The following is a 27,470-nucleotide window of genomic DNA, read 5'->3' on the forward strand; positions in this document are numbered from 1 at the left end:
TAGTGTGAATAGCTAGTGAAATAAGATATAGATAAGTTAACATGTTTAACAGACCAAAATTGGCAAACTTGATGTAAATTTTTAACCGTTTAAGATGGTGGTGTTAAATCATGAACCCTTACCTAACGTATTGGTTATCAACCCATTATATGAGAACATTACAGAAGAAAACAGGTTAACAACTGGTCTTACAAACAACGCAGCATGTCAAATTTTTTACTTCTAGCTCTTAAAAGTTAAATGAAAATGGGAAATCCTCCCTCGTGTTGTCTTTGTTGGTTGTCTGAGGGCTCTCGGAGGAAAAGGCAAACTGGAAGTCTTCACTTTGCTCTGGTTGGCCAAACAGGAACTCAGGACCTGCAAAATCAGAAACATATCTCAAAGCAGGTAACACATGTCACAGAAATTGAGAGATTTGATTTAATGCTTACAGGTTGAAGACTTTGATTCTGTGTTTTTCTGAAAGGAGACAGAAATAGTTGTTTTTGCTCAGGTAATACAGAATGAAATAAAAAGGAATTCCAGTAAAAATGCTGTACCTTCTCGTTGAAGAAAGAGCTGGTGAAAGCGAAAGATGATTCCTGTAGAGAAACGGGGTGGTAATTTCAAAACTAAGGAACACTGATTTCTGTCAAATCACTTATTCTTTTTGCTCACTCCTCACCTCATACTGTGACGAGCCCACGTCAAATCCGAACCCAGAGAAGCCCGGCGTGCTGGGATCAGAGTTCAGAGAGAACAGAAAAGCTGGAGATTTGGTATCAGAGGGGCCTTGATGTGGGGAGTTGGCAGGGCTAAAGCTGAAGTGAACAAATGAAACATAAATGGCTGTAATGAGTGATTCAAAGTGTCAGATGAGTCAGACAAAGCCTTACGTAAACGGGAATGTCGGGGTAGAAGGAACAGCTGTCATTTTTGCCAGGGAGGACTCCGAATTTGGTTCTTGAGATGATGACTGAGGAAAAGCAACAAGTCCCTCGCTGTCTCCTTCGCTCTGTGCCTGTCCTTCATCTACAGTGACACTTTCCTCCACCTCGTCCTCCGCTGCCTCCTCCTCACCGGAGACTGTGGATTGCTGTTCAGATGTAGAAAACACCTTGAGTACAAAAGCATTTATATTTATAAATTTAAATGTTTAAGTAAGCAATAACAGCATAGATCATGCTGCTTTTATTTGATACAATCTGGACAGGTTTCGTTTAAATTAGCTAAACTGCAACATCTCTTTACAGACACAATGTAAACACAAAGGAAGTAATTAGTCTGGAAATTTGAGTCATACTTGAATAGAAAATAGATCTACAGTTTATGGAAATTTAAGACTTGTTCAGACTATTTTAAGGCCAATCAGAATTAAATACAAGATAAATAAGTTCAACTTAACAATTACCAAAACTGAAAAAAAAAAGAAGTTTTGAGACTAACAGTTTTGCCTAAATGTTGCATGGGGCAGACGAGGGCAGAAAAGAACAGTTAAAGGCCAGGCATTTGTTGTCAGGTTTTATTGGTGATTTTGTATTTTTTCGCTTTGTATGTGCGGTTCAGCGGCTGTTTTTTTTTTTTTTTTTTAAATAGATGTCACCAATTTTTGAAATCTTACAGTACAATGCCAGAAAAAAAAATCAGAAAATCTTTTCTTACTATGTCTTAGTATTTTTAAGATTTATGAAAGATAAGACATTTAAATACCAATTGAGGACTTACTTTTAGATTAATAAATCCAATGCCTTCTAAAAATTTTAATGATCTGCAGGAACGCTGGTTAACAGTGACATCTGTGGATTATCCTCAGCGATTCGAAATGTATATTTTGTAAAGTCACATTCCTATTCAGTATTTCAGTTCTCTACACTTGTAGCTTTTTGTTTTTTAAATGGTTAAAATCAATCCAGCAGACGCCGAGATAATCTGACTTGGGTCAAGATGGTCTAGGAATTGTAGTCAAACATTACCAAGACTTGGTCCTCTTGTCCAGTTTCCTGCTTCTCTGTGTGCATCTCTTCTGGTCGTGTTTGCTCTGAAGAAATAAATATTCTTATGAGGTCTGATGCAACGTAAACACCCAAACATAGCATCTGGTGTGTCAGGTGTTAGTGGACTTTCCTCCTCTTACCATCCAATTGATCACATGGCCACTGCTCATTGTTTTCTTCCTCTGAAGGGCTGCAGATGGTAGCATACTGCACTTTGTTTTCCTCATGAATTTCTTCAGCATTTGCCTCTACAGTGTTATCATCATTCTGTGAGACCTGTTGGGGTCATTCAAAGTGGCTACAGGACCAACTTTTTACTTTAATATTTAAGAATTTTCAGAATTTTGAAAGTATCTGAGTACCTCTGTCTGGTTGAGATGAAGAGAAGAGATGTCAATGGAAAAATTAGTTTCCTCCTCTGTCTGAGGGTCTAGTTGTTTTTCTGGTCCTGCTATGGGCTGCTGGACAGGAACACTATAAAGAAAAGTGAGCCTAATCAGAAACAAACTGAGCTTTGCTGTGTCATTACTCTTTGTTATCTATAAGATTCACTGAAAGTTACCTGTCTAGTTGTTTCTCAGTGGAAGACGAATCAATTTTTAGACCTGGTCAGGCAGAAATTCAATTAACTTTACCATAAGGTGTAAATATTTTGGCTTTTCTGGAGCAAGTTATGATCACAACAAAAGTTTTATTACCAGTGAGATATTCCAGCTCCTTCTGTTTGATTGTTATTTGATCATCACAAGCCTTGATCCTGCTCTCAATCTCCTCCTTTTGAGCCTGCAGCGTGAGGAGCTTTTGAGCAAGAGGATTTTGACAATAATATTCCTTATGTGACTGGAATGTCTTCCTGTAGATAGCGATTCTCTCTCCATAGACGTCCCTTGATGGGACAAATGAAGAACAATTATCAGGTTTGTTTATCATTCCCCTAAAAATAGATTAAATCCAATTAAACACCACAGCTAACTGAACCCACATGTCATTCTTGTAGCTGTTTTTTCTGCTCTCCAGTTCTGCTTTCAGGGTCTGCTCATACTGAAGTAGCAGACTGTTACCTGCCTTCATGCTACAATAACATGGATAACAAGTAGTAACATGAATATCCATACTGCACTGTGAATGTTAAGTTATACTTAAAATTTGATTATGTATCAACTAGGTTCATCATGGTTTGGCCCATGTATCACAAGGTCATTATACCTTTTAGCATATTCTTTATTATGTCTCACTGTGTTCAGCTTCCCCTTGATTTCTTCCTCAAGTTTCTTGATATTTTCCTGGATTGTTTCAATGTAAGATCTCCTCTCAGCAATGTCAGCTCTGCAAACTGTTGACAAAAATGCGAGTGCTTGGTGGACATCATTTCACATGATAAAATCTATGATGAACTAGGGCTGCACAATGATAATACTAATTGTCACAATTTTGTTTTCCCACAATGCAATGAACATGATCAACTTTGATATTATTAACTAAATACTGTTGTAGTTTTATGGTGGCATATTTATTTTCAGATTAAAACAAATGTTTTTTAAGGCTTCTTTTGAAGCTAAGATTTGTTAAATAGCAAGAATGTAGCACAAGATAAATGAAAACAGTGCTCTGTTTATTTAGCTGAAAAATACTGATAAATAATCGCAATCTTAATACTGATCACAATATTCGTGATAATTATTTTGGCCATAATCCTGCATGCCTATGATTAAGTATTTGCTTGTTAGCCTACTTTTAGTATAAATGTTTTGTGTTTGTTCTTTTTTTTACAATTAATAGGTTAAGAAGAGTAACTGTTAGACACAGTGGTAACTTACCTGTAATTTGCTGGTTGATTTCATTTTTCTTTTGGAGAAGCTCCCGAGTTTGAAGGGCTATACAATGAAAAATAATAATAGTATTTTTTATTAGAGAATAATGATTAACCTTTTTTGTAGTAAAATGTATGCCTTATTATCTCAAATGAATTAGTTGGGTCACCGAAGTAGCCTAACAATATCTTATTACCAAAACTAGCTTGCTACTGTCATCCGTTAGCAAAGTAGCTAACGTTAGCTAATGTTAAACGATGAATTTACCGAGTAAACATGAACCAACAACAAAACTACATCTTTTCATTAACCAACAATGAATTCAATAACTGAACTCACCGAACTGAAAGAGAAGGCTGTCAATATTAACAACTGAATATTCGTCGTCCATTTTCAGCCTAACATTTGCAGTATTAGCTGATACTGTCAACTGTCACGCAGCGGCCAACGGTCGGACGTTAGGGACTGTTCATCATTTATCACGGGGGGGGGGGGGGGGTGGCCTTTGGCGTTTTTTTTTTTTTTTTTTTTAAATGTATTCATATTTTGATCTTTCCAGAAGCTACAATTATTTTTCCTTGAGCTCCACAGCAATTTAGTTATTAGATTTTAAAAGTTACCCTTTGATGTTTTAAAGTTGAAAAAAGCTTTGGCTTTTCAGTCTTGTGCATGCTGGTTAGATCTAGTGCAACAGGTTTGGTTTTGGACATATTTTTTAATGACACATGAAAAAAGTGATTTTCTGATGAATGCATTTGTTGTGTATATGATGTGTCCAGGGACAGTTGGAAATGTGAAAATCCAACAATAATCTCATATTTTACATGTAATTTTGGATATTTTGGGAGGTATTTTTCATGTTTTATTGACAGGACAGCTGTGGATGGATAGGAAATGTGCAGAGAGGGGAAATGACATGCAGCAAAGGGCGGCAAGCTGGAATTGGACCTCATCCTACATGGGCCGGATACTCTACCAGGTGATGGTCTTCCCAGATTTGGCAATTTTACAAAAAGAATATATTCAGATGTAACCTCTTTTTAATCACCAACATTTTTAGTAGTGAAACAGTTTAATTTTTTTTCTCAGTAACTGTAACTGATTACAAATGCATTTGTTTTGTAAATGCATTCATAATCAGTATTTGTAATCAACATACACACACACTTATATGTGTATTATATGCAAATGTATGTTTGCATATATATAATCCAATGATCAAATGTATTAAGGTACATTGATAAAGTTAAAATAGCTACAGAATTACATTTTTAACAAGATTAACTTGTCTGATCTGTAACCTAGCCTGTTATATTTCAAATGTATTTTTTCCCAAATCCTGCTGCTATACATATCTAAATATATTCAGCCTCCAATAACTCGGTATCCAACAAGTTATGTTGGCCATTTAAAACAAAAACAATAGTTCATTTCTTACATTACACTATAGTGCCAGTAGCCTATATAAGAGGCGAAATGTTATTTATATATATTCTTTTATTTTATCTATTTATTTATTTATTTTCTAGGACAGATGTGCTTTAAATAACGCTTTTAAAGTGCTTTTCCCCCATCATTTGCCCACATGACTGTGGTGGATCGGGGCTGGATCAGGATTGGTGTGACAGCGGTTAGAGGGGCGGGTTTAGTGCTATTCTGGAAATCATTTTGCGTAGCGCATCTGTATCGGCAAAAACACAACGCTGGGATGTGTGGGCTCCTGCTATGTATCAGTGATTTATCCGGACACGGTGTAGCCTAGTTTGTCCAGGCGGTGTTTGTGCAACCTACTGAAGGTAAGATTGCATTTAAATTGCAGGTTTCTTCTTTTCTTTTCTACATGTTGTTCGCCGGCTGGCGTTTGAAGACAAAAGAGCGGACATGGATGGGTGGGATTTAAATGGGAGGGGATCAGCTGTGTGAAGAATGGGTGCATTGTCGATTGTTAAAAGATGGATTCGTTTGCAAAATTACGATAATCTGCAAATGAATTGTGTTGTTTTTCTGTCATTTGTCTGTAAAGTGAACAGGGGGGTGTTAGATAAACTGAGCTCGCAGCACAGAGTAGGATGTCGCTGCGCTGTCATGCTAAAGAGAGACCCCCCCCACCACCTTTTTTTTTTTTTTAAAAAATCTATCACGTTTTGTCATCAAAGCGATTTGTGCCCTTTGTTTTCAGATGCTTAATGCCTTTAGATCAATGATATGTGACATTTTGCTGTTTTTTATCAGTCATCCTCACAGAAAAGGCGACTGTGCAAAATGTAGGCCAGGATCACTGTACACAGAGCGGAGCAGTGTGAGAAATTACAAATTTAACCTCTTTTTTTCTTTCCCCCTCAATTCAATTCATATCAAAATGGTTTTATTGGAGTGAAAATTTGCCAAAAAAGTGTTTCCAAATCATTATATATAACAAACATATACACAATAATATAGGCTATCAGTAAAACATAAACAGTAGTTAAAAAGATGAATATACTAATCAATCAATTAATATAATCAAATAATATTTAATTATATAGCACATATAAAAACAACTGCAGTTGACCTAAGTACAAATTCACAAATTCAAATTCATGTATGTTTTAAGATTAGTCTTATGGAGGGACAGCATTTAATCTGTTAGTTAATTTGATGTTAACCAATAAGATTAAAGTAAATAGTAGATAACAATAGTAATTATTAAGATAACTACAAAATACAAATAGTGATTAATAAACAAGCATATTACATTAAACTGTGTCTACATTTGTCACATGTAGAAACAACAACAACAACAACAACAACAACGTCTCCTGCCAGCTGTATGGTAGAGTTGTCTTCTAAAAGTATTCCAGTGAGTCTTTGGGTTAAAAAAGTCTGGGATTTTTTGGAGACTTTTTTTTTTTAAGTCATCTCTACTTTCTTTGTATTTTGTACATTTGGTAAGAAAATGAATGTCAGTTTCAGCTTCTCAGATTTAACAATGGGTACAGTGCTTTTTGATCTTTCCAGCCATTCTCTCGCCTGGTGGCCAGTTTATGGTCACTGAATCTGTACATAGTTAGGGTTTGTCTTTTAATGGGATGTTGGATTTGGGGTTAGGTATTTGGCCAGTTGAAATACTCTGTCTTGTAAGCTGTAGCAATCTAATCAATGTATTTATTTATATTTATGTATCTCTCTCTCTCTGTCTCTCTCCATGTGTTTTATCAGTTTGCATTCAACTGGAAGTCGTCCTTACATCAAGCACTTAAACATAAATGGAGAACACAGTCTGTGCTGTTCAGGACTTCTCCATTAGTCTCCATTTATAACTCATCAAAAAGTAGTCTGAGAGAGTTTTTTTGCGATCATGGCACATGTAGAGGAGTCTCAAACTGAAGGGGAGGGCAGCCCCCAGATGATCTCCTTAAGATCAGACATATCAGGGAACCATATCGATGATGGAGAAGCAGGGCCCTCCATAAGGAGGAAGAGGAGGAAGAAGAAAGACCCACGTCCAGAGTCCATTATTGTTTATCGCTCTGACATGGAGAGGGCGCCTGGAGAGGACCAAGGCAGTGAGGAGGGAGCAGAGAGGAGCATAGAGGAGGGAGCCAAATTCCTCTGCACACCTACAGGTGAAGGTGAGTGTCACATGCAGTTAATGTCAAGAACCTACATGCCACCTGTTGTTACTGAAGGAAGGTACAGTCACGTGTTAGATATAATACTATATATACTGTAATACTAACTTATAATACTGTCTTTTTACTTAGTCCTTTATACCTGTTGGCAAAATTTAGCTTAACCTAACTCACTTTACTAACCATGTTCCTTCATAAAACCTAATTCTGAACAGGACCACATATATAAACAGCTTGTCTTTATACTTAACTCGCAATGCTTGACAAAAAAAGATTGTTTTTTATTAAATTTAAGTTTCTGATACTTGTAGATAACCTGGAAGGGGCGGGGTGGGGATGGAAGATTCACAAGGAAATTTTGAACATCAAACCCCTCATTTCCTTCATTCTGGTTAATTCTTAATGTACCAATTTGTGTCATTTCTGCATCAATGTATAGTTTACGTGTCATTTATTTTGTCAAACTAAAAGTTCTCTGCTACTGTCATATTTTTATAGGGGGGATGTCTAGTGATAAATTGTAGAATGCTACCTGCTGAAACTTCTCCCTGCTGAAAGTCCCTCTGTGTTTATTGTTCAGGAGGTTTTTAATGGGAGCCAAATTATCCTCAGAGGTCTGTTCCTCTTTAAAACAAACAGACAATGTGATGAGAACGGCTGTAAACACTGAATAAGGCAGTGTCATGTCACAAATCAGTACATCTTGGACCCTGTTTGGCATTTCAGAGATGGGCAGCTCTCCCACCACATGCTACTGTGTGCTCACCTTTTTCTGATCCAGACACTCAGGAGGTTTTTATCGTGAGTTGAATTATCCCCGGAGGTCTCCGGCTCTCTAAAACAAATGGACAAGGGGTTTTAAACTGGTACAAAAGCAGAAACAAACAGTTTCATGTACCATGTATTTTTGACATTGTTTGGCATTTTGCTGTGGACCCCTCATCCAACACTTGGTAATATGTGATCACCACATCCAGATGTTCAGGAGGTTTTCACCAAAAGCCAAAATATCTGCAGTCCTCTTCCTCTCTAAAACAAACGGACCCAGTAATATATAGCGTTACATTACACATAAAGTGTATCTCCAGCACTGCTTATTGCAGATGAGCTTCTAAGTCCGGTGGTCGAAGCAACAACGTAAAAACAGGAAAACGTGTAACATGAACGGCCCTTTCTAGAACCAGTGTTAGGTTTGTCCATTCAGGGCTACTGTAGAAACATGGCAGTGCAACATGGCAATCTTCATAAACGAGGACCCATTTCCTATGTTGTTATAAATGGCTCATTCTTCAGTAACAAAAACACAACAGTTCCTATTTTGAGGTGATTTTACACTAAAAAAACATTATATATTGTATTCAGTTTCTGCCAATATATCCCTCTAAATCCTACAGACTGGACCTTAAAAAAATGGTGAGATGTGTTTCCTGCATACCCATATGAAATCTATGAGTATGGGGCAATGTAGTCTAAACACATGAACATTGTTTTACCACTTGTATTGCTAACCTACCTTGCTTTTTTTAACCATGTAGGTATTTGTCTTATTTTGTGTTATCTCTTCCCAGGAGGTGGATGGAGCCTTCCTCCAGACAGCCGCTACGTGACTCTGACCGGCACCATCACCCGAGGGAAAAAGAAGGGGCAGGTGGTGGACATTCACCTCACATTGACAGAGAAGGAAATCAGGGATCTGGCGAAGTCAAAGGAACGTCTCGATGCAGAGTGTGAGGCGGGGGAAGGCTCCAAACGCACCTGCGGCTTTGGTGTGTGCCAGGGACCCCATGTTGTCTTGTGGAGCCTCTCATGCGCCCCCGTGATTTTCCTCCTGTCCTTCATCACTTCCTTCTACTACGGCACTCTCACCTGGTACAACGTCTTCCTGGTGTACAATGAGGAGCGGACGTTCTGGCACAAGATTACAATATGCCCCTTCCTCATCATCTTCTACCCCATGCTCATCATGCCCATGGCGCTGTCTCTGGCTCTGTACTCAGCCGTGGTGCAGGTGTCCTGGGCCTTCAGCGAGTGGTGGCAGGCTGTGAGGGACCTGGAGAAAGGTTTCTGTGGCTGGGCCTGCGGGAAGCTGGGGCTGGAGGACTGTTCCCCCTATAGCATAGTGGAGCTTCTTGACTCTGACACTGTTTCTGGCACTCTGCAGAGCAAGGCACCCAGTGAACTTGCTCAGACGTCATCAGTATGAAGCGCGGGGACGCTGAAGTCCAAGGCACATATGGGTGTAAGCCTAAGTGATATACAACATGCCAGAACATTCAAACCCGTCACAAGAAAGTATTAGACAGCTGTTTCAACTATACTTTACTGTGAACGTATCAAACACTGCCTAAGCTGTCCTGAAATGCTGAACTATTGCTACAAACTTTGTGAAGCATTAATGGATCCAGATCACCATAAATTATTCCTCTGAGTGGTAATGTTGGGTGATTTTTTTCTAAGTTGTTATTGTTTTTAGAGTTATCCCACTCAAAGGTTTTTTGATATATGCAGGCCTTGGTGCCTCTTGTAGTGAAGTTAGATGAACTGACTGTGGACGCTGATACACACATGTTGCTGGAGGCCTGAAAGTTAAATGGAGTTTCACTTCATCTGTAAATATGTGTAATTAAATCTGTGTGATCACTGAGCAGTGCACAGACATCAGAACAGAATGCATTTCAAAGGCAACGCTGTCTTGTATGTTAAGTCCTTATAATCACTCTGTGAAGCTGTATTTGAAGTAAGGCTGGATGACCAACTGGAACAACTGCCCCAAGGGCTTAAGATGTGCAATTGCTTTGTGTCAATTTGATACATTACTGATTTGATTAGAAGTATGCACTATTGAGTACAATGTTTCCTTAAACAATAAGCACTGGTCAGTGTCTTGTGAAGGCGTTCTGTGTCAGTGGGTTCACTCCATTTCAGTAAGCAGGTGCACCACTTAGAGAATTTTTTTTAAGTTGTAAAGCAATATATATGGGTATTTAGTCGTATTGTGGATTGATTCAGGTCCAACTTTTGACTTTCGAGTGCGAAGTCTTAAAATTCTACATATATGCATAGTGATTGCCCTCTAAAGGTTGAAACCTGCTGTTGCAATTGAATTTTGCTAATGGCTAATCCTGGTAGCAGGAGCCTGCTTTCATCCCAGCCGAACCCACTGTTCCATCACCGCCCTCTAACTAACCGATTACTTTAGTTAATCGGTTAGACAGGGAGGTGCTGTGGATCAAGAGGCGGAACGATTGGGTGACTGGGCATGTCTTTGCCCCCCTCCCATCTCTGTCCATTTTTGAGACTTTTTCATAATGCAGGGAGGAGGCACTCAAGCCAAAAGTGGTGTTTTAATTACATTTTAACACTTGGGAAAGCTGTTCATATGCAGTGTAATCTGTCAGCCAGCGGCAGCAACCATGTAATTGCCAACTGACAAAACAGTCAATGTCAGTTAACAGGTCAAACGCAATGGTAAATTTCCTATTTGTCAAATAATTTCCTGCGAAGACAGGAATGCTCTATCAATCTCACTTCACTTGTTTGTATTTGTATGGGCCATGTGGTTGTGGTGACATAAACACAGCTCTCGCCTCTGAAATTTAGCAGCAGATCTTGTTTATCAAATCTAAATAATTAAGGAACACTAATGGCGAGCCACAGAATGATATAAAAGGCTTTAAAAATCATAATAGACCTGCCCTTTAAAGGATAAGGATTGTGTTACATTATATTTTCCCTCCTGTCAACAAATCAACAGTGCAACTTATTGATGTGTTTTTAATAGTTTCTGCAGAACAATGACATTTTGTGGCTCAGAGGAAAGAGTTTTGGATACTTTGGAATTACTTGTTAGGAGGATTAATTCATTGTTGATTCTGTCCTTTTCATGGGTTTTGTGGACAATAAGAAAAACATAGACTATAACCAGCCTTATCCTTTAATACCAGTATTGCTCCTGGTGATATTGTGCTTTCATGGTGTATATTCCTACAAAAAGAATTCATCAAGAAGTTCCCCTACATATGAATACTTGTTGGTGTCCAGGCTGATATGATTAAGCTGCACTGTGTTGCTCTGTGCTTACTGTGTGGGCCCAACGCTCATTTTTTGGCCCCCTAGCAGTTAAATCCAGTAATGATTTGAAGCCATAGTCAGGACAATCTGACAAAGCGGACATTTCTTTGGTGAAGTTTTTTTTGATTGTCATTGTTTTTTTTCATATATTTAAGGCACCATCAACACAGATTGTTTTGTCTTCACAATTTTGCTCCACACACAAGTACTCGCTGTACTCTTTGTAATTTCCTGCTTGAGAACTCCTGTTACATTTCCACAGATATTTTTAATGTTGATTTAATTTATTTTTAATTATTTAAATCTTGTACACTTACTGAAATTGTTGTAGTTAGGTGTTTTATACTCTGGCACTTTGAAGTACATGTATTGCAAACAGCGATCATGAACTGAAATGCATAGCTGATGGGGTCGGTTTGGAGGGTTTAAATATTTGGGGATTCAAATGTTTATGATTAGACCTGGCTGGGTGAAGTAATTCAACTTTCATGCAGGTAAAGACATGGATCAGTGGTTTTGGATTGAGTCTTTATTCCACGTTACATGTTGTGAAACCACACGATGCAAATTAAAGAATTACACAAATGAAATAAAGTGTTGCGTGATCACATCACACCTATGTGAACATTTTTAAATCTACATTTTGGAAAAGAAAAGTCGCAGGTCACTGTTTTCTGTGTGGCATACAATGTCCTAGAGAAAGATGTCGGCATAAATCTTTTTATGGTCACATAGATGCAGATGGCTCTGTGCAGTTTGGGTGCTTTGAGATCTTGATTTTTTTTTTCTTTATGAAGCCTGGTAAAAATGTAGAGAACTAGATTTACAATTATAATAACTATATATTTGCTTTTTTGTTAGATTAATTATTTTAAGCACTTTTTCAGGTTGTTTTTTAAAGATAATTTTTAGGCAATTCTCTTGTACTTTGAAAAAAAAAAATTTCTTTGTAAAAATTTTAAATTTTGAAGACCTGGAAACACAAGCCAATCAGAGCAGACGGGGCTTTTTAGGGACAGGGACAGAAACAGACGCTGAAATGGATGTTTCAGACATTTTTTTTTTACATTAAAGCATACAAGCATGTTCTGACAGAAACCCCAAACACAGGTTTTAACCTGAATATGAGCATAATATAGTTATAAAGTTTAAAGTTAAAACACATAAGCAGACCTGTGGATGCAGAATGGCATGAAAACACATATAAGGACTATATATGCACAGTGTGGATAGATGGGTTATAATGCTAAATTATAGGATAATCATATAATTTTGAGCATGCATTAGTGTACGTGTGTATGGGCATATGTATGCAAAGTTGTGGATGTGGGAGGGCCACTGTATGATTAAGGACAGTAAAATAAATATTTTTTTTCTGGAAATTTGAGGCTGGTATTAAGTGTGGAGAAGGTTTTAAAACACAATGGTGACCCTTATGTGGTGAAATAAAATATATAATGCAATTAAAATGAATAAATAGAATATGAAAATTCCAATTTATTCAACATTTGACATTTGGATTGGGTGCTTTGGGTGACCTTTAGTATTTTGTATTTTTATTCATATATGTTTGTTTATGTAGCTTATCAGTTCATTTTTACTACTTGTATTTATTCATAATGTATTTATTTATCATTGTAATTATTTTAATTTGACCTCAGTTTATCTGAATTCCTGGCCACAGCCATGAAACGATCTACCAGTCGATTTGCATAAGAGCATACACACCCATAATGTGCACAGCGCCACATGAAACGCTGGAGGGCGTTTGACTTGCATCTGTTTATTACGTTTCATCACACCCACTGACTCGTCAAAAGCTCAAGAACACCGCGAATAACACTACCACAGCCCGATACATGTCCGGTATGTTTCGTTAAGTAAATTCGCACTAATTCCGGTGAGCTGCCAACAGTGACAGATAACGTGAAGTTCTTTGAAAGAACTGCGGAACAATTATCACTGTAAACAGGAACTAACGTCCTTGTTCCTGGCGTTTCTCCCCGGAGCCATAACAGAGTGACACGCAGTGTTTGGAGGAGGGAAAAAAAGAAAATGGCAGGTGGCAAAGTGAGTTACTTTCTCCTACATTTCTTCAATAATATAATGAATTCTTTGTCTAGCTTTGTTAGCTAATGTCAGCTGTGTATAATAAGAGGTTTTCAGACTTTCGAAACAAATGTTTCTCCGTCTCTGAGCTTCAGACGTTAACCGTTGGCGACATGTTGAGACATGTTGAAGCTAACGCCGTCACGCCCCCATCGACTGTAAACCAAACTCAATATGTAGCCTACCATAAAGTGTAACAATAAATATATTTTCCTATCTTTTCAAAGGAAAGGGAACTGTAAGACTGTAACGTTACCGAGAGGCAAGTTTTTCTTGAGGGCAAAAATTGAGGCTATACACTCGAAAGGGCTCGTCTTTAACCGTGTGATTACTGTATCTCAAATAAGGCTAAAGAAGTATATCTCAAACTTTTACACGAGATATACCCTGCTAACTGTCTTATTCCTAATCTCACAGACATATTTTCTGCTCCTTTTGTAAACATAAACATACGGTAGAAACCAGGGTGTCTGCAGGTCCTGCAGCACTCCAATTTAATAAACATTATGCCTTCAAAGTTATTAAATAGACTTGAATTTTAATTTGGGATGTCTTAATTTCCGCAAACATTTAATCTTATTTTATTTAGTCACCTTTGAGTTTCTTTTTGTCAAAATGAGTCAAGCTCTTCTGCCTCTTCTCTGACCACATTTATGATGGTACATATCTTTAAACTTTCTACTATTTTTAACAGTCTTTTACTAAATAACTGCATTACCTGCAGAATAACCGAGCTCACTCTAACAGCCATAGTTCTGCATAAAATCTACCTCTGCACGGGACCACATATACACTATACACTCAGACTTAAATTTTGTTTAAAATGATCTTGAAAAGGTCTTAAAAAATATTATTTGTAAGTGTCTGATACCTGTAGATACAAAAACTACTGGAAACTATTTCTGATCTTTTTTTGAATGTGCAATGTCCAAGATTTTAGACAGATCTGGACTCTTACTTCTTTAAAACCTCTAATTCAGTTTTCTTCTTTAACCTCAGGGATATTATTTGTTACTGTGATAATCCAGACAATAGCGCTCTTGAATATTTAATTAATTTTGATATCCTAAATGTTTAAATCTTTTATTTACAAACCGAAATGTTCTAAGTTACGTCTTAGGCTCTTCTCAAATCACCCAGTTTACTAAAAAAACAGAAAAAGTGTAATGCTTAAGGCAGATGGAGACATGAAATAAAATGCTTTTCAATGTATGTATTTATTCATTTATAAATAAAAACATAATAACTCAATAAAAAATACCTCAACTTGGGGTTAATGTTTTTACATGTTCACTTTGTCAATAAAAACATAAACAAATATATTTCTGATATACATTTATTTTATTTTATCTATTTATCAAGGGACAGTGTGCAATGATATTAATCATTTATACATAGACAAATGAGAAGATGGTTGCACCAGATTTAGAGATTCACTAATTTCCATCTGTAGTCTACAGCAGTCTGTAGTATATTAGTTTGTGATACAGGCAGAAAGCAGCATGTTGGCCAATTCCGATATTTAATTTTACAGCCAGCATCTGGTGATACTGACGATGTGCAGATGTTATTTTGCATCCCTAGTCAAGCTTTTTTGGAAAATTATGCAATTTAATCCCCTCAAATCCTCTGACTATATACGCTTTTTTATCTGTATGCCTGAAACCCCTAATACTCTGTTTTTATCTTTCCTATGTTTAATTTCTTTTTTATTTATTTTTTAGTCTGTTTACTTGTTTGTTTAGTTTTTGTCATTTATACTCCTCATATATATTTATATAATCCTTTTTTATTTTATTTATTTTTTTATATGTGCTATTATATTTTAACTGATGCTTTGTACATATTTATTTTGTCAACAACAACACAAAATCTCATTAAGTGCTGGTTATGACAGCGTGAGAACAGCAGGCTGCCTAAAATAGTGCATTTTTAAAAATTAAAAAAGTGGTCTTGTTTTGTTTGTTGTCTGAAGTCAGCACTTGTGTTGTGCATGGACGTTGGGTTCTCCATGTCCAACTCTGCCCCGGGTGAAGAACCTCCCTTTGAACTGGCCAAAAAGGTTATCCAGAAGTTTGTCCAGCGCCAGGTAAACCTCTGCTGTACATTTATAAAGTAAAACAAGAAGCAAACAAAATCTACTTTAACAGTGTCTGTCATCTTTATGGCACACAGTGAAATTGCCTTTTTGACAGGTTTTTTCAGAGTCCAAGGATGAGCTGGCTTTAGTTCTGTTTGGCACAGACTCCACCAAGAACCCTCTGGACCAGGATGGCCAGTACCAGAACATCACCGTACATCGTAACCTCATGATCCCTGATTTTGAACTTCTGGAGGAAATAGAGAATCAGATCCATCCGGAGAGTCAGCAGGCTGATTGTATCCTTTTGTTCAATACTTTTGATCAGTTTCTTATTTAAATCTAGGATAGGCAGTGCAATTTCAGCATAATTTGGGCAAAAAAACCTATAATATCAGGGTTTCTGCAGTCATGAAAACCTGGAAAAGTCATGGAATTTCACAATCTCTTTTTCCAGGCTTGGAAAAGTCATGGAATATGGTTTTGGTAATGAAATCAGTTGTTACATTAACATTCTGTGGATAACATTTCACAAACGGTCTCAAGAACAACCAACTACTAAAGATTAAAAAAGGATGCTGTTTGATTTTGAATAATTATTTCAGAACTAATAGCTAAAATTTTGTGACTCATTAGATAAGACCCACTTAAATGATGTCTGTTGTTTTGTATTTTAGTATTTGTCAGATCCTGATCATGTACAGACTCACACTCCTTGATAATGTGTGAGAGTCTGTTACCTCCTTGACTCCTGTTTAACAGGGCTGGATGCTCTTGTCGTGTGCATGGATCTCCTTCAGACGGGAACAAAGTAAGAAACCGCCTCTATCTCAGACACAATTCTTGCAATTTAAAGGAAAAAACAAACTGATGTCCATGTATGAAAGTGTTATTTTTGCCAGAGTGACTATTGGTTTTTCAATGATGTGACCTTGCGTTTGGGGTCTCTTTTCAGGGGGAAGAAGTGCGATCGTCTCAACATTGCCCTCCTGACTGACCTCAACACTCAGGCCAGCTCAGAGCAGATTGACGTTATTATTGAAAACCTGAAACAAGCTGGCATCACCCTGCAATTTTTGTAAGGTTCAAACCTGTTCTCCCATTGTGTCTTTTTCTTAAGGTATTTTTATTGATATTTAAAATCATACAGCATGCAATAAATAACAGATACAGTTGGAAAATACACCCCCCCCCCCCATGTTTCTGCTCCATCAGAGCCCCATCCCTACAAATTCAGTGTGACCAAAATTGTAGGCGAGACACAAAATATAATCGGTCAATTTAAAATTAATTAAAGTGCAACAGACAATAAACATTTCTTAAATCAATATATTAAAAGTCTTAAAAATGCTAATATATAAACAAACAAATAAATAAATAAATACTACTACTAATAATAATATTAATAATATTTTTTTCAGATGCCTCTTACATTATCATCACCAAAATGTCCTATTTAATGTTACGAAAAATAAAATAAATTTCGTCCTAAATCTAAGTAATTGATTAAGGTTCATGTTCTTTTTCCACTTTCATATTGGCTTTGGTAAAATTGGTTTTAAATTTAATTCCAAATGGCATAAAAAAGTCTTAAATTTGTTAGAGTTGTATACCAAGTGTTGTTTTAAAGCAAATATAATTAGAAACAAACAAATATACAGTACAAATATACCCCGTGAAGTTATACAAAATTGAGAACAGTAATGCATTTGCACGAGTATTTCTTGAAATTAAAGGCAGCCATTTAATTATCAGTAGTATGTACATTATAAAAGAGCTGTGAATGAGCGCTAAACCGTCCAGGAACACCGCTGTGCAGTTTTTTAAGTTGAATGTGGGGGATATTTTATTTAGCTAATAATCGGTATTTTCAATGAAACCTGGCAATCTATACACTCTGGATGAAACAGGCACTCTGATCAAGCCTATGTTTTAGTGTTAAATGAATCTCTTGTAAAGTTCATTGAATGTAGTTTAACGACAGTTACTCGTACCTATGTATCCTTCTTTCCGCAAATCCATTCTCAGTTTGCCTTTCCCTGCCGAGGAAGATGAAGAGGGTGGAGGAGATGCGAATGGAAGGGGTCCCGGTCACCCAGGTATGGGCAAAGGTCTGTCTAGGGAGCAGAAGAGCGGCCTGGACATGGTGAAACACATCATGCTGAGCCTGGATGAGGAGGACGGCCTGGATGAAATATATACCTTCAGGTTGGAGGGCTCTCACAAAACACAGGATAATTTTGTCTTTTTCATATGTTTTTCTCTCTGAATATCGTGGTTCCTTCTACATTTAGAATAAGTCTATGCTCTTATTGGATGTTGTCATATGACTTGGCTTTCCATGTGCTGCACTCCTGCTGCAGGAATGCAGTTGAGCAGCTGTGCATGTTTAAGCGAATCGAGAGGAGACCCATGGCCTGGCCCTGTCAGCTGACCATCGGCAGCTGTCTGCCCATCCGTATTGTTGGATACAAAGCAGTAAGTTTGCTTCTTGCCTTAATATTGTAAAGACATGGATTTTTGTGTGTAATAAAATTGTCACAGAAATCTACTGTGGATAACCTTCCATGAATGTAACACAACAGCAAATTTGTTCTCTGTAGCTGTCGACGTACAGTAGCTCTAATATGTGATGTTTTGTTTGTCATCTTGTATGTTTTTTCATTTTCATTACGTCTCTCTGCTCGTTAAAATTATGTTTGAATAGTTTGAATCTAATATCTTTGAAAAACGGCAGCTAAGATGGCCAAAGTAATGAAAAAAAGAACGTTATTATTGGGAAAAGTCATGGAAAACTTTTGAAATATTATCACTGAAAATGTGTGGGAACCCTGTGAATTTCTAGCAGTTAAGCATGTTTTGCTCTTTCACTTAACTGTATGTGAAAGGAATCCATGTAAAAACACAGATATCAGCTCATCAGTATCTGTCACATAATGATTTTCTCATCCATTAATACTACTCGCTGTGCATTTCAGGTGACAGAAGAGAAACTGAAGAAATCGTGGATCACAGTTGACGCTCAAACCAACCAGAGAGATGATGTGAAGAGAGAGACTGTCTACTGTCTGGATGATGACAATGAGACAGAGGTGCAGAGGGATGATACCATCCAAGGTGAGAAAGTGGTTCGATTAGATTTCTTGATGTTGTACTTATCACTTCATAACTAAAAAAAAAATGTTTTTTTTTTACTACAGGTTTTCGTTATGGAAGTGATATTGTTCCTTTCTCCAAAGTGGATCAAGACCAGATGAAATACAAGCACGACGGCAAGTGCTTTGCTGTGCTCGGCTTCACCAAAGAGAACATGGTATTATACTTTTAATGCCAGTGCGATGGTGTACATGGCGTCAAAAACAAGTCTCAGATCAAGTAAACCTATGTTCTTTAGCTAGTTGTTTTAGTCACCCAATGTTTTGCTGTTGTTTTTTTTTCCTGCAGATACGCCGCCATCAGTTCATGGGGACTCAAGTCATCAAGATTTTTGCTGCCAAGGATGATGAGGTGAGAATGGAGACAACCACCACGTTGCTGGTGACCACGTGTTGACACTGACCTGTTTCTCCTGTTCTGTGTGAGCAGCATGCAGCAGTGGCCCTGTCCGCTCTAATCAGAGCGCTAGATGAACTCAACATGGTGGCCATTGTACGTTACGCCTATGACCGGCGCAGCAACCCTCAAGTGGGAGCAGCCTTCCCGTGCATCAAGCCGGGTTATGAGGTGAGATCACAGACTCCCAAATATGCTGTTTAGAGGGAATGTTCGGATTTGGGGAATTTTGGCTTGTATGAAGTACCTTCAGTAGATGGCGGTCGGCACACATCCAGTTTGGAGAGGCAGACAGGGAAGTTAAGCAACGTTCTGCTTTGGACGGAGGCAGCGGCAAAAGGCAGTTTAGCCACCTAAAATGGAATCTATATCAATATTAAGAATATTTTCACAGCTTCACCTTTAAACTGAAGCTGTTATTTATGCTCTTTTCAAAACCACTAGATTCCTTTAACAAAAACAACCATTTTACCTTTCTGACTATGGGAGCTGCTGCTCCCCCGTTCAAACCCGAGTCAAATGACTGCAGTAGTCATGGGTATTTAGTGCCTGTGGCTCCTATCAGCATTGATGGAAACAAATCACCCAAGTGAATGCGCTAATTTAGCTCCTTAACTGGTGGTTAAAACATTGATTCAAATTAGTCTGCACTGAGTTTGAAAGAGAGACTGAAGAAGTAAGGGATATATAGAGAGCCAGCTGCTGTGAACTTTTCACAGACCACTGTCCATGCTGCTTTCTTCTTTTTACCTTTGACTTGTCCGTGATTGGGATACACCAAAACAGTCCAGACAAACAGAAAGGTATACCGTCTACAGCCTATTTTTAGCAGATTGACCTTTTAAAAACCTGCGTGCATGCGCTAGTTTTGATAGGAAAAGGGTGTTTGTGTTATTGTGACATGCATGAATCCAAACTTACTGTTAAAACACAAGAGTGCCCCATGTACAGAGGCTATGTCCTCACCGCAGCAGTCACGGGTTTGATTCTGGCGATGGCTCTTTGCTTTGCGACATCCCTTCTCTCTCCCCCTTTCATACTATAGCTTTCCTTTCCCCAATAAAGGCAAAAAGTCATCCAATAACACAAACAAACCAACAGCTCCTGTGTTCTGCAAAGTTAAATGAATGCCTTGGTTAAAGGAGTTTGGTGGTTTTGCAGATAGCAATATAACAGCTTCCGTTTCTGGGCTAAAAGGGCTGTCTGATGACAATGAAAAGCTGTGAAAATATTCTACATATAGTGTGCACTCAACGCACTTCATTTTTTGGTATCTGAAATATTTTTTGCTGCTCCTCCTGTCCACGGCTCAGCTTCTGTGGCGGCACTCCAGTCTGCTTCTCTGAACTGGGAGTGTGACAGCTGACAGCTTCTGTTGAAACACTGGCTATTAATAAGTAATAATAAGAGGTTAATAAGTCATACAACCCCACTTCAAAAAACAATGTCCAAACTATCTCTTTAAGCATGTTACCTGAATGTGTCAAATAGCACAGAGCTAATGATCTATCTCTCCCTTTCAAACAGTGTCTGATGTATATCCAGCTGCCCTTCATGGAAGACCTCAGACAGTTTACATTTCCTTCTCTTGAAAACAACAAAAAGTTCACTCCGACAGGTACAAAACACCTCAAAGCACTAACTTTTAACTACACTCACGCATTCACGTGTAACTGATTCTCCACTAGAGGAGGCGTTAGAGTCATTAATCACAGCTTCAGTATTTAGACCTGCAGGTGTGAACATGACATTGTTGTTCCCTTCAAGTGCAAAAAGCTGTTGCAATTTTAACAATGTTTCACAAGTTCCTTGCACACACATTGGGTTATCTGCAGTTGTTAACTGTCGCTGCTCTTATTGAACTAGTTTACATATGTGGCCCTGGTTCAGAGCTGCAGGTTTGATGCTGGCTGCTCATGTCAATAATGCTACATTCACATGGATTCAGGCAGACGCAAATTGGACGTTATTTTAGTTGATGAAAACGGGATGGTAAAATTATGTGAGGCCAGCAGAAATCACCGGTACTGAGTTTAGGTATTTTAAATTTTTTGCTGTCCTCCTCAGCATAATATACGACCATATGTGACATAGTTCCCCCACTCAAGGAGAAAACATGCTCAGTTAGGAATGACAAGCTAAAACTCCTTTTTTTTTTCCCACATACAAACATAAACAAGTGCAGATCTCTTTTCACTGTTCATGTTGGAAGTGAATGAATAAGCTAAAGGAAGTGGAAGGAATTTAACATTAACCATAATTTGTTGGAACCCTGTTTATAAACATCAATACAGATACATTTAAAGTACATAATCGTACATCTGTGTAAACAGTATAACATCAATATATCACATAACGTCATGCCTGTTTCTTTTTACCATCATGCCATCTCATCAGATTGTCTTCTGGTGCCGTCCAGGAGCTCTCTGCCTTCTGCCTGAGTACATGTGAATGTGTGTTTTTAAAGAGCAAAGTCAGTTAGAGGAATTCACTAAGAGATGGAGGCGTTGACTTGAATGGAGTTGTGTGCGATGTGATTCTTGTAGACACCCAGCTCTCTGCTGTGGACTCTCTTATTGACTCCATGATGTTGGTCGAGAAGGACGATAATGAAGAACAAAAGGACATGTTCAAGGTGCACCACATTCCCAACCCAGCCTTCCAGAGACTCTTCCAGGTACTGAAGCTCGTATTTGACTGATACAGAAGTGCTATTTCAGTGTTTCCCCTACAATTTTACAACGAGACTCTGTGCCAGGCCTGAACGCTTGTGAGGTTTATGTAGGATGGCAAAGTACACTGAAATTTTTATTTTTAGTAAGAATATTCTGCAAACCAATCAGACACAGGGCATGGCATGTCATGCCTTTGACATCCTGAGATTGACTCCCGGTTTTGCTCTGCTAACTTAACTGTGGATAAAATATTCTAATCATGAGGCTTCTCTAGACTTTCTAAAGTGCAAGGATTAAACTCTGATAGTGATGGGTGACACAAACACTTAAAGGAATCATGAGCTACTCCGGCTGCTACTTGCAGGAGAGTGAGTTTTGCCATCTTCACCACCCTGGGAGCCTTTAAAAAACGCAGATATTATTGTCTGCTTTTCAGGTGGATGATGCGACATATTTTCCAGTGCATGCTCTCTGTCCGCTGGTGGGAGTGTGCTCACTGTGTGTGTGCTCACTGTGTGTGTGCTCACTGTGTGTGCGCACACATGTCTGTGTGTGTGCATGCGAACATCAGGGCGGAACTCCGTCGTGCACGATTCGGAGAGCAGAGGAGAATTGTAAACGCACGACCATGTAGAGACAGAAGTGACATGCAGTCGTGTAAATAAGATAAATAACATAAGGCTATTTAGTTTGTTTAATAAAAGGATGCGTCATAGACCTGTTCTATAGGAATGGTATCCTTAAAAGACTTCTGTTGTGATCTGGTGCTATATAGAAAATAATATACCATATATACCTACCATCATATAATATAATGGTACGGGAAAAATTTCAATTGTGAGGCTTCTCGAGACTTTCCAAAGTGCATGGATTAAACTCTGATAAGTAATTGAGTCATTTTGCGACAACTGTGTGATGCTCAAAACAATTAATCCACCTTTTTAGCGTGGCATTCATAGACTGAGGCCACAATGAGGAAGTGGCACAGCTGAAGTCACACAGGAAGTCAAAGACACAGTGGCAGCTAAACCTGTACATTTTCAAAATATAACATACCTTGCAGTTTGTTTTGCTTTACTAAATCAACTACAGCGAGATATGACGTATGGACATATGCATGTGTCGACAGTGTTATTGTTTTTACTCTCAATGCCAGAATCCATGATTGCAGATTTAAATTACTGCTGCAGGGAAAAGCCAACGAAAGTCAACGGTGAGGTAAATGACCATAGTGCCACCATCCAAAAAGAAACAACAGTTTAACACATAACCCAATATATTCACTGTTTTCTCACCTGAGCCAGGGAGCAAATAGGAAAGGAGAATTATCTTGTGGTAAAACTTTTCTTAAAGCCAAGACAGATCAAATGCAGCAGTGAATGATGTACTGCTACTTTGTAGATATACAGCTTGTTCAGACATCCTATCCTTGTTGTGTTTACTTTTTTAAAAAAGTTTTTTTTTGGTGTGTACCACTGGGCCTGAAAAAAGTTTTAGAGGAAACACTGTATTTCTTATCTGACCCTGAGGCAGATGGTAAAGTTTTGGACTCAGGTGTCCTTTTTTTCATGTCGCCAAAATACATTTTCATCAGCTAGAGGCTGCTGATAATCAACCAGGATTGTTTCTTCCCCAGTCACCGTCTGTGTCACCTCTCTTTCAGTGTCTGCACCACCGGGCAGTGAGCCCTGCCAGCCCTCTTCCCCCCATAGAGCCGTGGCTGAAGGCTGCTCTTGAGCGCCCTGAGGTCATCACTGAACGTTGCCAGGCTCCACTTGAGGAAATAAAGAAGAAGTTTCCTCTGACAGAGGTGGAGAAGAAAAAGAAGCTGAAGACTAGTGCTCAGATTTTTGGCAAAGAGTGAGTTTGATTCAGTGTGGGGGGGCATTGAAGGTCACACACAGTGCTGTTAGTCATGTAGTGAGAAGTGTTTCTTAAAAGTTCTTGAAATTCAGAAATCATGAAAGCCAGACATTTTTTAACTTAGTATTCTTTATATATGTATATATACATACACACACATATGTATACATACATAAAGTATATATTTGATGAGAAATGAAAGACAACAAAAAGATACATATTAGATGAATGTTTTAAACTAGGAAGCCAAGAACGGCCGTGCTCAAAATGATTTTCTAATGCCATATGAGCGGTATGAGCTCAGATTGGCAATGGGTTTGTAAACACCAGTTAATACTCAGCGCCAGGATATTTCACCAGCCTGCAAAACACTCATACCAGGGCAGCTGCTAGCATACGTTTTGAGCTGTAATTCAGCAGTAAATAGGCAGCTGTGTGTGTCTGTCTGTGGATGATGGAGGAAATTTGCACAATTCTCTTGCAACTGATGTCTGTGTAGAATAGAATTTCATCCTTAAAAATAAGTGTTTGAAAAAAGTACTTGAAAGTCCTTGAATTTGACCCTGTCGATCCGAACTCTGGTAAGAGCATTTTATCATCTTACAGCAGTGTTTTGTCACTGTCTGTGTGGAGCTTCTCCTGATTATAAAACTATTTTCTGTATTCTAACTCTGACCTTTTTTTGCCATTTACAGCTCAGAGGAGCCAGATGCCAAGAAGGCAAAAGGAGACGAAGAGGAGGAGGAGTATAACCTGGCTGACATTGCCGAAGGCTCTGTTACATCGGTGAGAATCAGGGGAGCTGGATTGCATAATAATCCTTGCGAGATAACCACTTTCTATAAAAAATCAGTCATTCCAAATAAAGTACTTCACCACTTGTTTCAACAGGCATACTTTAAAATTTCCATTTCACTTCAGTCCTCTTTTGTTTTAAACTCTTTACCAGGTGGGAAGCGTGGATCCAGCCAGAGACTTCCGCACTCTGATCAAGAAAAAAAGTCTTCCCTTCGGAGAGGGTGAGGTCCAGTGTTTTTTTTTTTGTCTTGTTTTGTTTTGTTTTTTTTCCAGTTTTTTTTTTGTTTGATAAACATTTTTTCTGTTTCTTTCTGAACCATTATGACTCATGTTCAGCCCTTGTAATTGGGTTTATCTCTTTGTTTGGTTGTGGTGACCCCCGTGTCCTTCCCAGTCTGTCAGCAACTGACTCACAGGATAGAGCAGTTGCTTAGCAACAAGAACACACACTACTACATGAAAAGCATCACCTGTATCCAGGCTTTTAGAGAGCAGTCCGTCAAGGTAAATAAACATTCACTATCTTCCATTTGGGGGAAATTCATGATGATGTGCAGGCTTTCTGTGTGAAGAAATAATCTTGACATATTAGAGCAAAAAAGCTTTGGTTTTGCTACGGAGATTATGAGTCAACTTGAGGAGATTACAATGAGTCTTTTTCAGTCCTTGCAACTTGAACCGAGGCCAGCTCTTGTGTGAGTGTGTGCCCACGTGTCGCATGTAGATGTGAGCTTGTAGGAGACTCAGAAATGGATTTTGAATGTCTAATATCTTTCGTTATTCAGCTGGGGGATGCAAGTCTGTACAATAGTTACCTCCAGTCCCTGAAAAGAAGCATCTCAAGCAGAGGGCTGGAAGTCTTCTGGGACCTGCTTGTTCAAGGTATGATAAGCCTCTTTACACTAGGCTGCAGGACTTCTCTCAAATCATTCCTCCCTTGAGATTACAAGACATTTCCACATCATTTCTCAAGTGCAAAATAAGTAAATAATACAAAAGTGGGAGCTGACTGATGCTTATAAATTTGCATCAGTCAGACTGCTAAGACTTGTTTTTAGACTTGAAGGGATCCTTTGCCAATTTTCAATGTGGGTAGTACATGAAGATGAGCTGTAGTAAACTTCCCTGTATTTCAGTGCCAAAATATCACTCCTCCCCCAACTGCAAAACTGTTTGGTGAAGTAGATATCTGCAAAACATGCCATTCAGCAGAATTTTGCTGGCTCCCTGTTGTTTGAACTACAGGTTGTATTTCCTCACTGCCGGCTACCCATGCTGCCACCTCAGACACTAACACCCTGTTTAGGCCTGGCACCAACATATGTCTTGGGTGATCTCATCACAAGTGGTTCGCTAAATACAGATTTAAATGGCCACCCAGACACATTTACTATCAGGTTGCTCAAACTACTTGTCGAGGTGGTCTGGGACACATCTGACCACAAATGTTTTGTAGTATAAAGCTGCTGTCATCCAGGTTTGACTCCGGCAAGCACTACGTCATCAGTGCAGGACGTGATGGTTGTTTTGATGACAGCGCACTAATGCCCTCACCCATTTCATGTTGAGATTATTCAGTGTTGTGTGATTATCCGGTCCTTTACCCCTATGAAAGGAGAAATGTTGAATTCAACTGACGGCAATATTGCCAGCTTTATTGACCCAACCACTAACGTGAGTAGCAAGCATGCTACAGAGCAGCTAGCAAATCCAAACAAAAGTGCTGTGCTGGAGATGTGTGTTAGGCATAGGTGTAAAAAACGATGTGTCTCTGCTGTCCACTTGTGTTCACATCACTGAACTGCATGTTATTGCCATGTCGAAACAAACTCAAACAGTTTAGAAGTGCATCAAGAGACCCGCACGCCTCTTTCTCCCAAACTCATACCAAACGGTAAAACTAGGCAGCGCTGGTCAAATTTAAATCAGTATTACGTGCCATTTTCGTGCCTAAAAAGATTTTAGAAATGTTTCATTGCCCTGTTGAGCTGTAATAGTGAGAGTTTGTGAACAGGAATTGGGCACTATACTGCTTCCCGCACAGTGAAAATGCAGGCTGAAAAAAACAATTAATCGCACGGTAAAAATAAGCAGCGCTGATCAAATATGAAGCAAAATTCTGTTATTGAGTTGCGTATGTCTTGCCTCAAATGTTTTTTTTAGAAACATGTCTTAGCTTTTTGTTCATCTGTAACACGAGATCACCGGCCACCATTGTTTGCAGTATGTTACCCACCAGCGAGTATTTATTGGTCTGGATTGGGGAAGTGCATTCTGGTGGTTGTAGGTTTTTTACTTCATCAGCAAAAGCTTTTTTTTTTTTCAGTTTTTTCAACGATCTGTTTTCTGTAGTTGTGTAGCACCAATATTTTCAAGTATTTACGTCTTTCTACTGAACAGATGTCCTAGTTTTATTAAAATGCCATCTCTCCTGCGGTAAAAAATGTCTTTAAACCTTGCTGTTTACAGATGTCATAACTCTGATCAGCAAGGAAGAGGCTGAAGGAAGTACTGTGTCCAAAAACGAAGCCAATCAGGTGATTCCCCTTATTTTAAACCAGTGTGAGCTGTTGAGGAAACGGCAGCTGTTTTACATATGTGAAATGGAGGCTGTTCTCTAATAACTGAAGCCTATTTTGTCCTCAGTTTCTGGTCACTGAGGAGAAGAAGGAGGAGGCAGCTGCACCGCCAGCTGAAGATACTGGAGATGTTGATGACTTGGCAAGTGTTTCTTTTTTTTTTTTTTTTTTAAATTTTGTGACCCTTTTAGGTTTTAAATATTTGGCTAAAGTGGTCCAAACCCATCTTAAGACCATTTCCTGTATTTTTGCTGGATGGCCTATCGAGACCTTCCATATAAACTCAGTCTCACATCTTTTTTTTTTTTTCTTCTTCTTCTGCAGCTGGACATGATGTAAGAAGGGAGG

At 38.5% G+C, this 27,470-nt stretch overlaps 3 protein-coding genes across 5 annotated transcripts; 2 read left to right on the top strand and 1 right to left on the bottom strand.

Moving 5' to 3' along the window:
* Positions 1–229: 229 nt before the first annotated feature.
* Positions 230–4,206, bottom strand: LOC121948757 (protein SIX6OS1). The gene is made up of 14 exons (XM_042494207.1): positions 4,124–4,206; positions 3,791–3,847; positions 3,180–3,306; positions 2,956–3,045; positions 2,672–2,859; positions 2,536–2,578; positions 2,336–2,447; positions 2,114–2,249; positions 1,953–2,017; positions 876–1,075; positions 665–800; positions 540–581; positions 432–459; positions 230–360 (listed from the first exon to the last, which is right to left on the bottom strand). Exons 1-14 carry the CDS (start codon positions 4,173–4,175, stop codon positions 230–232), a joined length of 1,407 nt encoding a protein of 468 aa, XP_042350141.1. The 5' UTR covers positions 4,176–4,206.
* Positions 319–10,576, top strand: tmem169b (transmembrane protein 169b). Of its 2 annotated transcripts, XM_042494205.1 has the most exons (4): positions 319–387; positions 4,657–4,763; positions 6,983–7,395; positions 8,964–10,576. In XM_042494205.1, exons 3-4 carry the CDS (start codon positions 7,122–7,124, stop codon positions 9,596–9,598), a joined length of 909 nt encoding a protein of 302 aa, XP_042350139.1. In that variant the 5' UTR covers positions 319–387; positions 4,657–4,763; positions 6,983–7,121; the 3' UTR covers positions 9,599–10,576. The 2 variants fall into 2 exon arrangements, with proteins under 2 accessions (XP_042350139.1, XP_042350140.1); XM_042494206.1 differs by lacking the exons at positions 319–387; positions 4,657–4,763 and adding an exon at positions 5,492–5,580.
* Positions 10,577–13,303: 2,727 nt separating this feature from the next.
* Positions 13,304–27,269, top strand: xrcc5 (X-ray repair complementing defective repair in Chinese hamster cells 5). 2 transcript variants are annotated; one of them, XR_006106242.1, is made up of 19 exons: positions 13,304–13,536; positions 15,551–15,664; positions 15,771–15,954; positions 16,418–16,466; positions 16,611–16,733; positions 17,684–17,863; positions 18,019–18,133; positions 18,634–18,772; positions 18,856–18,968; positions 19,100–19,162; positions 19,241–19,378; positions 20,735–20,825; positions 21,754–21,884; positions 23,546–23,742; positions 24,441–24,531; positions 24,695–24,764; positions 24,938–25,047; positions 25,329–27,080; positions 27,190–27,264. XR_006106242.1 is itself a non-coding variant. In XM_042495219.1 (18 exons), exons 1-18 carry the CDS (start codon positions 13,522–13,524, stop codon positions 25,482–25,484), a joined length of 2,079 nt encoding a protein of 692 aa, XP_042351153.1. In that variant the 5' UTR covers positions 13,304–13,521; the 3' UTR covers positions 25,485–27,269. The 2 variants fall into 2 exon arrangements, 1 of the variants encoding a protein (XP_042351153.1); XM_042495219.1 differs by having other exon boundaries at positions 25,329–27,269.
* The last annotated feature ends 201 nt before the right edge of the window (positions 27,270–27,470 follow it).

The sequence above is a fragment of the Plectropomus leopardus genome, chromosome 10, assembly GCF_008729295.1.
Source record: "Plectropomus leopardus isolate mb chromosome 10, YSFRI_Pleo_2.0, whole genome shotgun sequence".
Lineage (NCBI taxonomy): Eukaryota > Metazoa > Chordata > Actinopteri > Perciformes > Serranidae > Plectropomus > Plectropomus leopardus.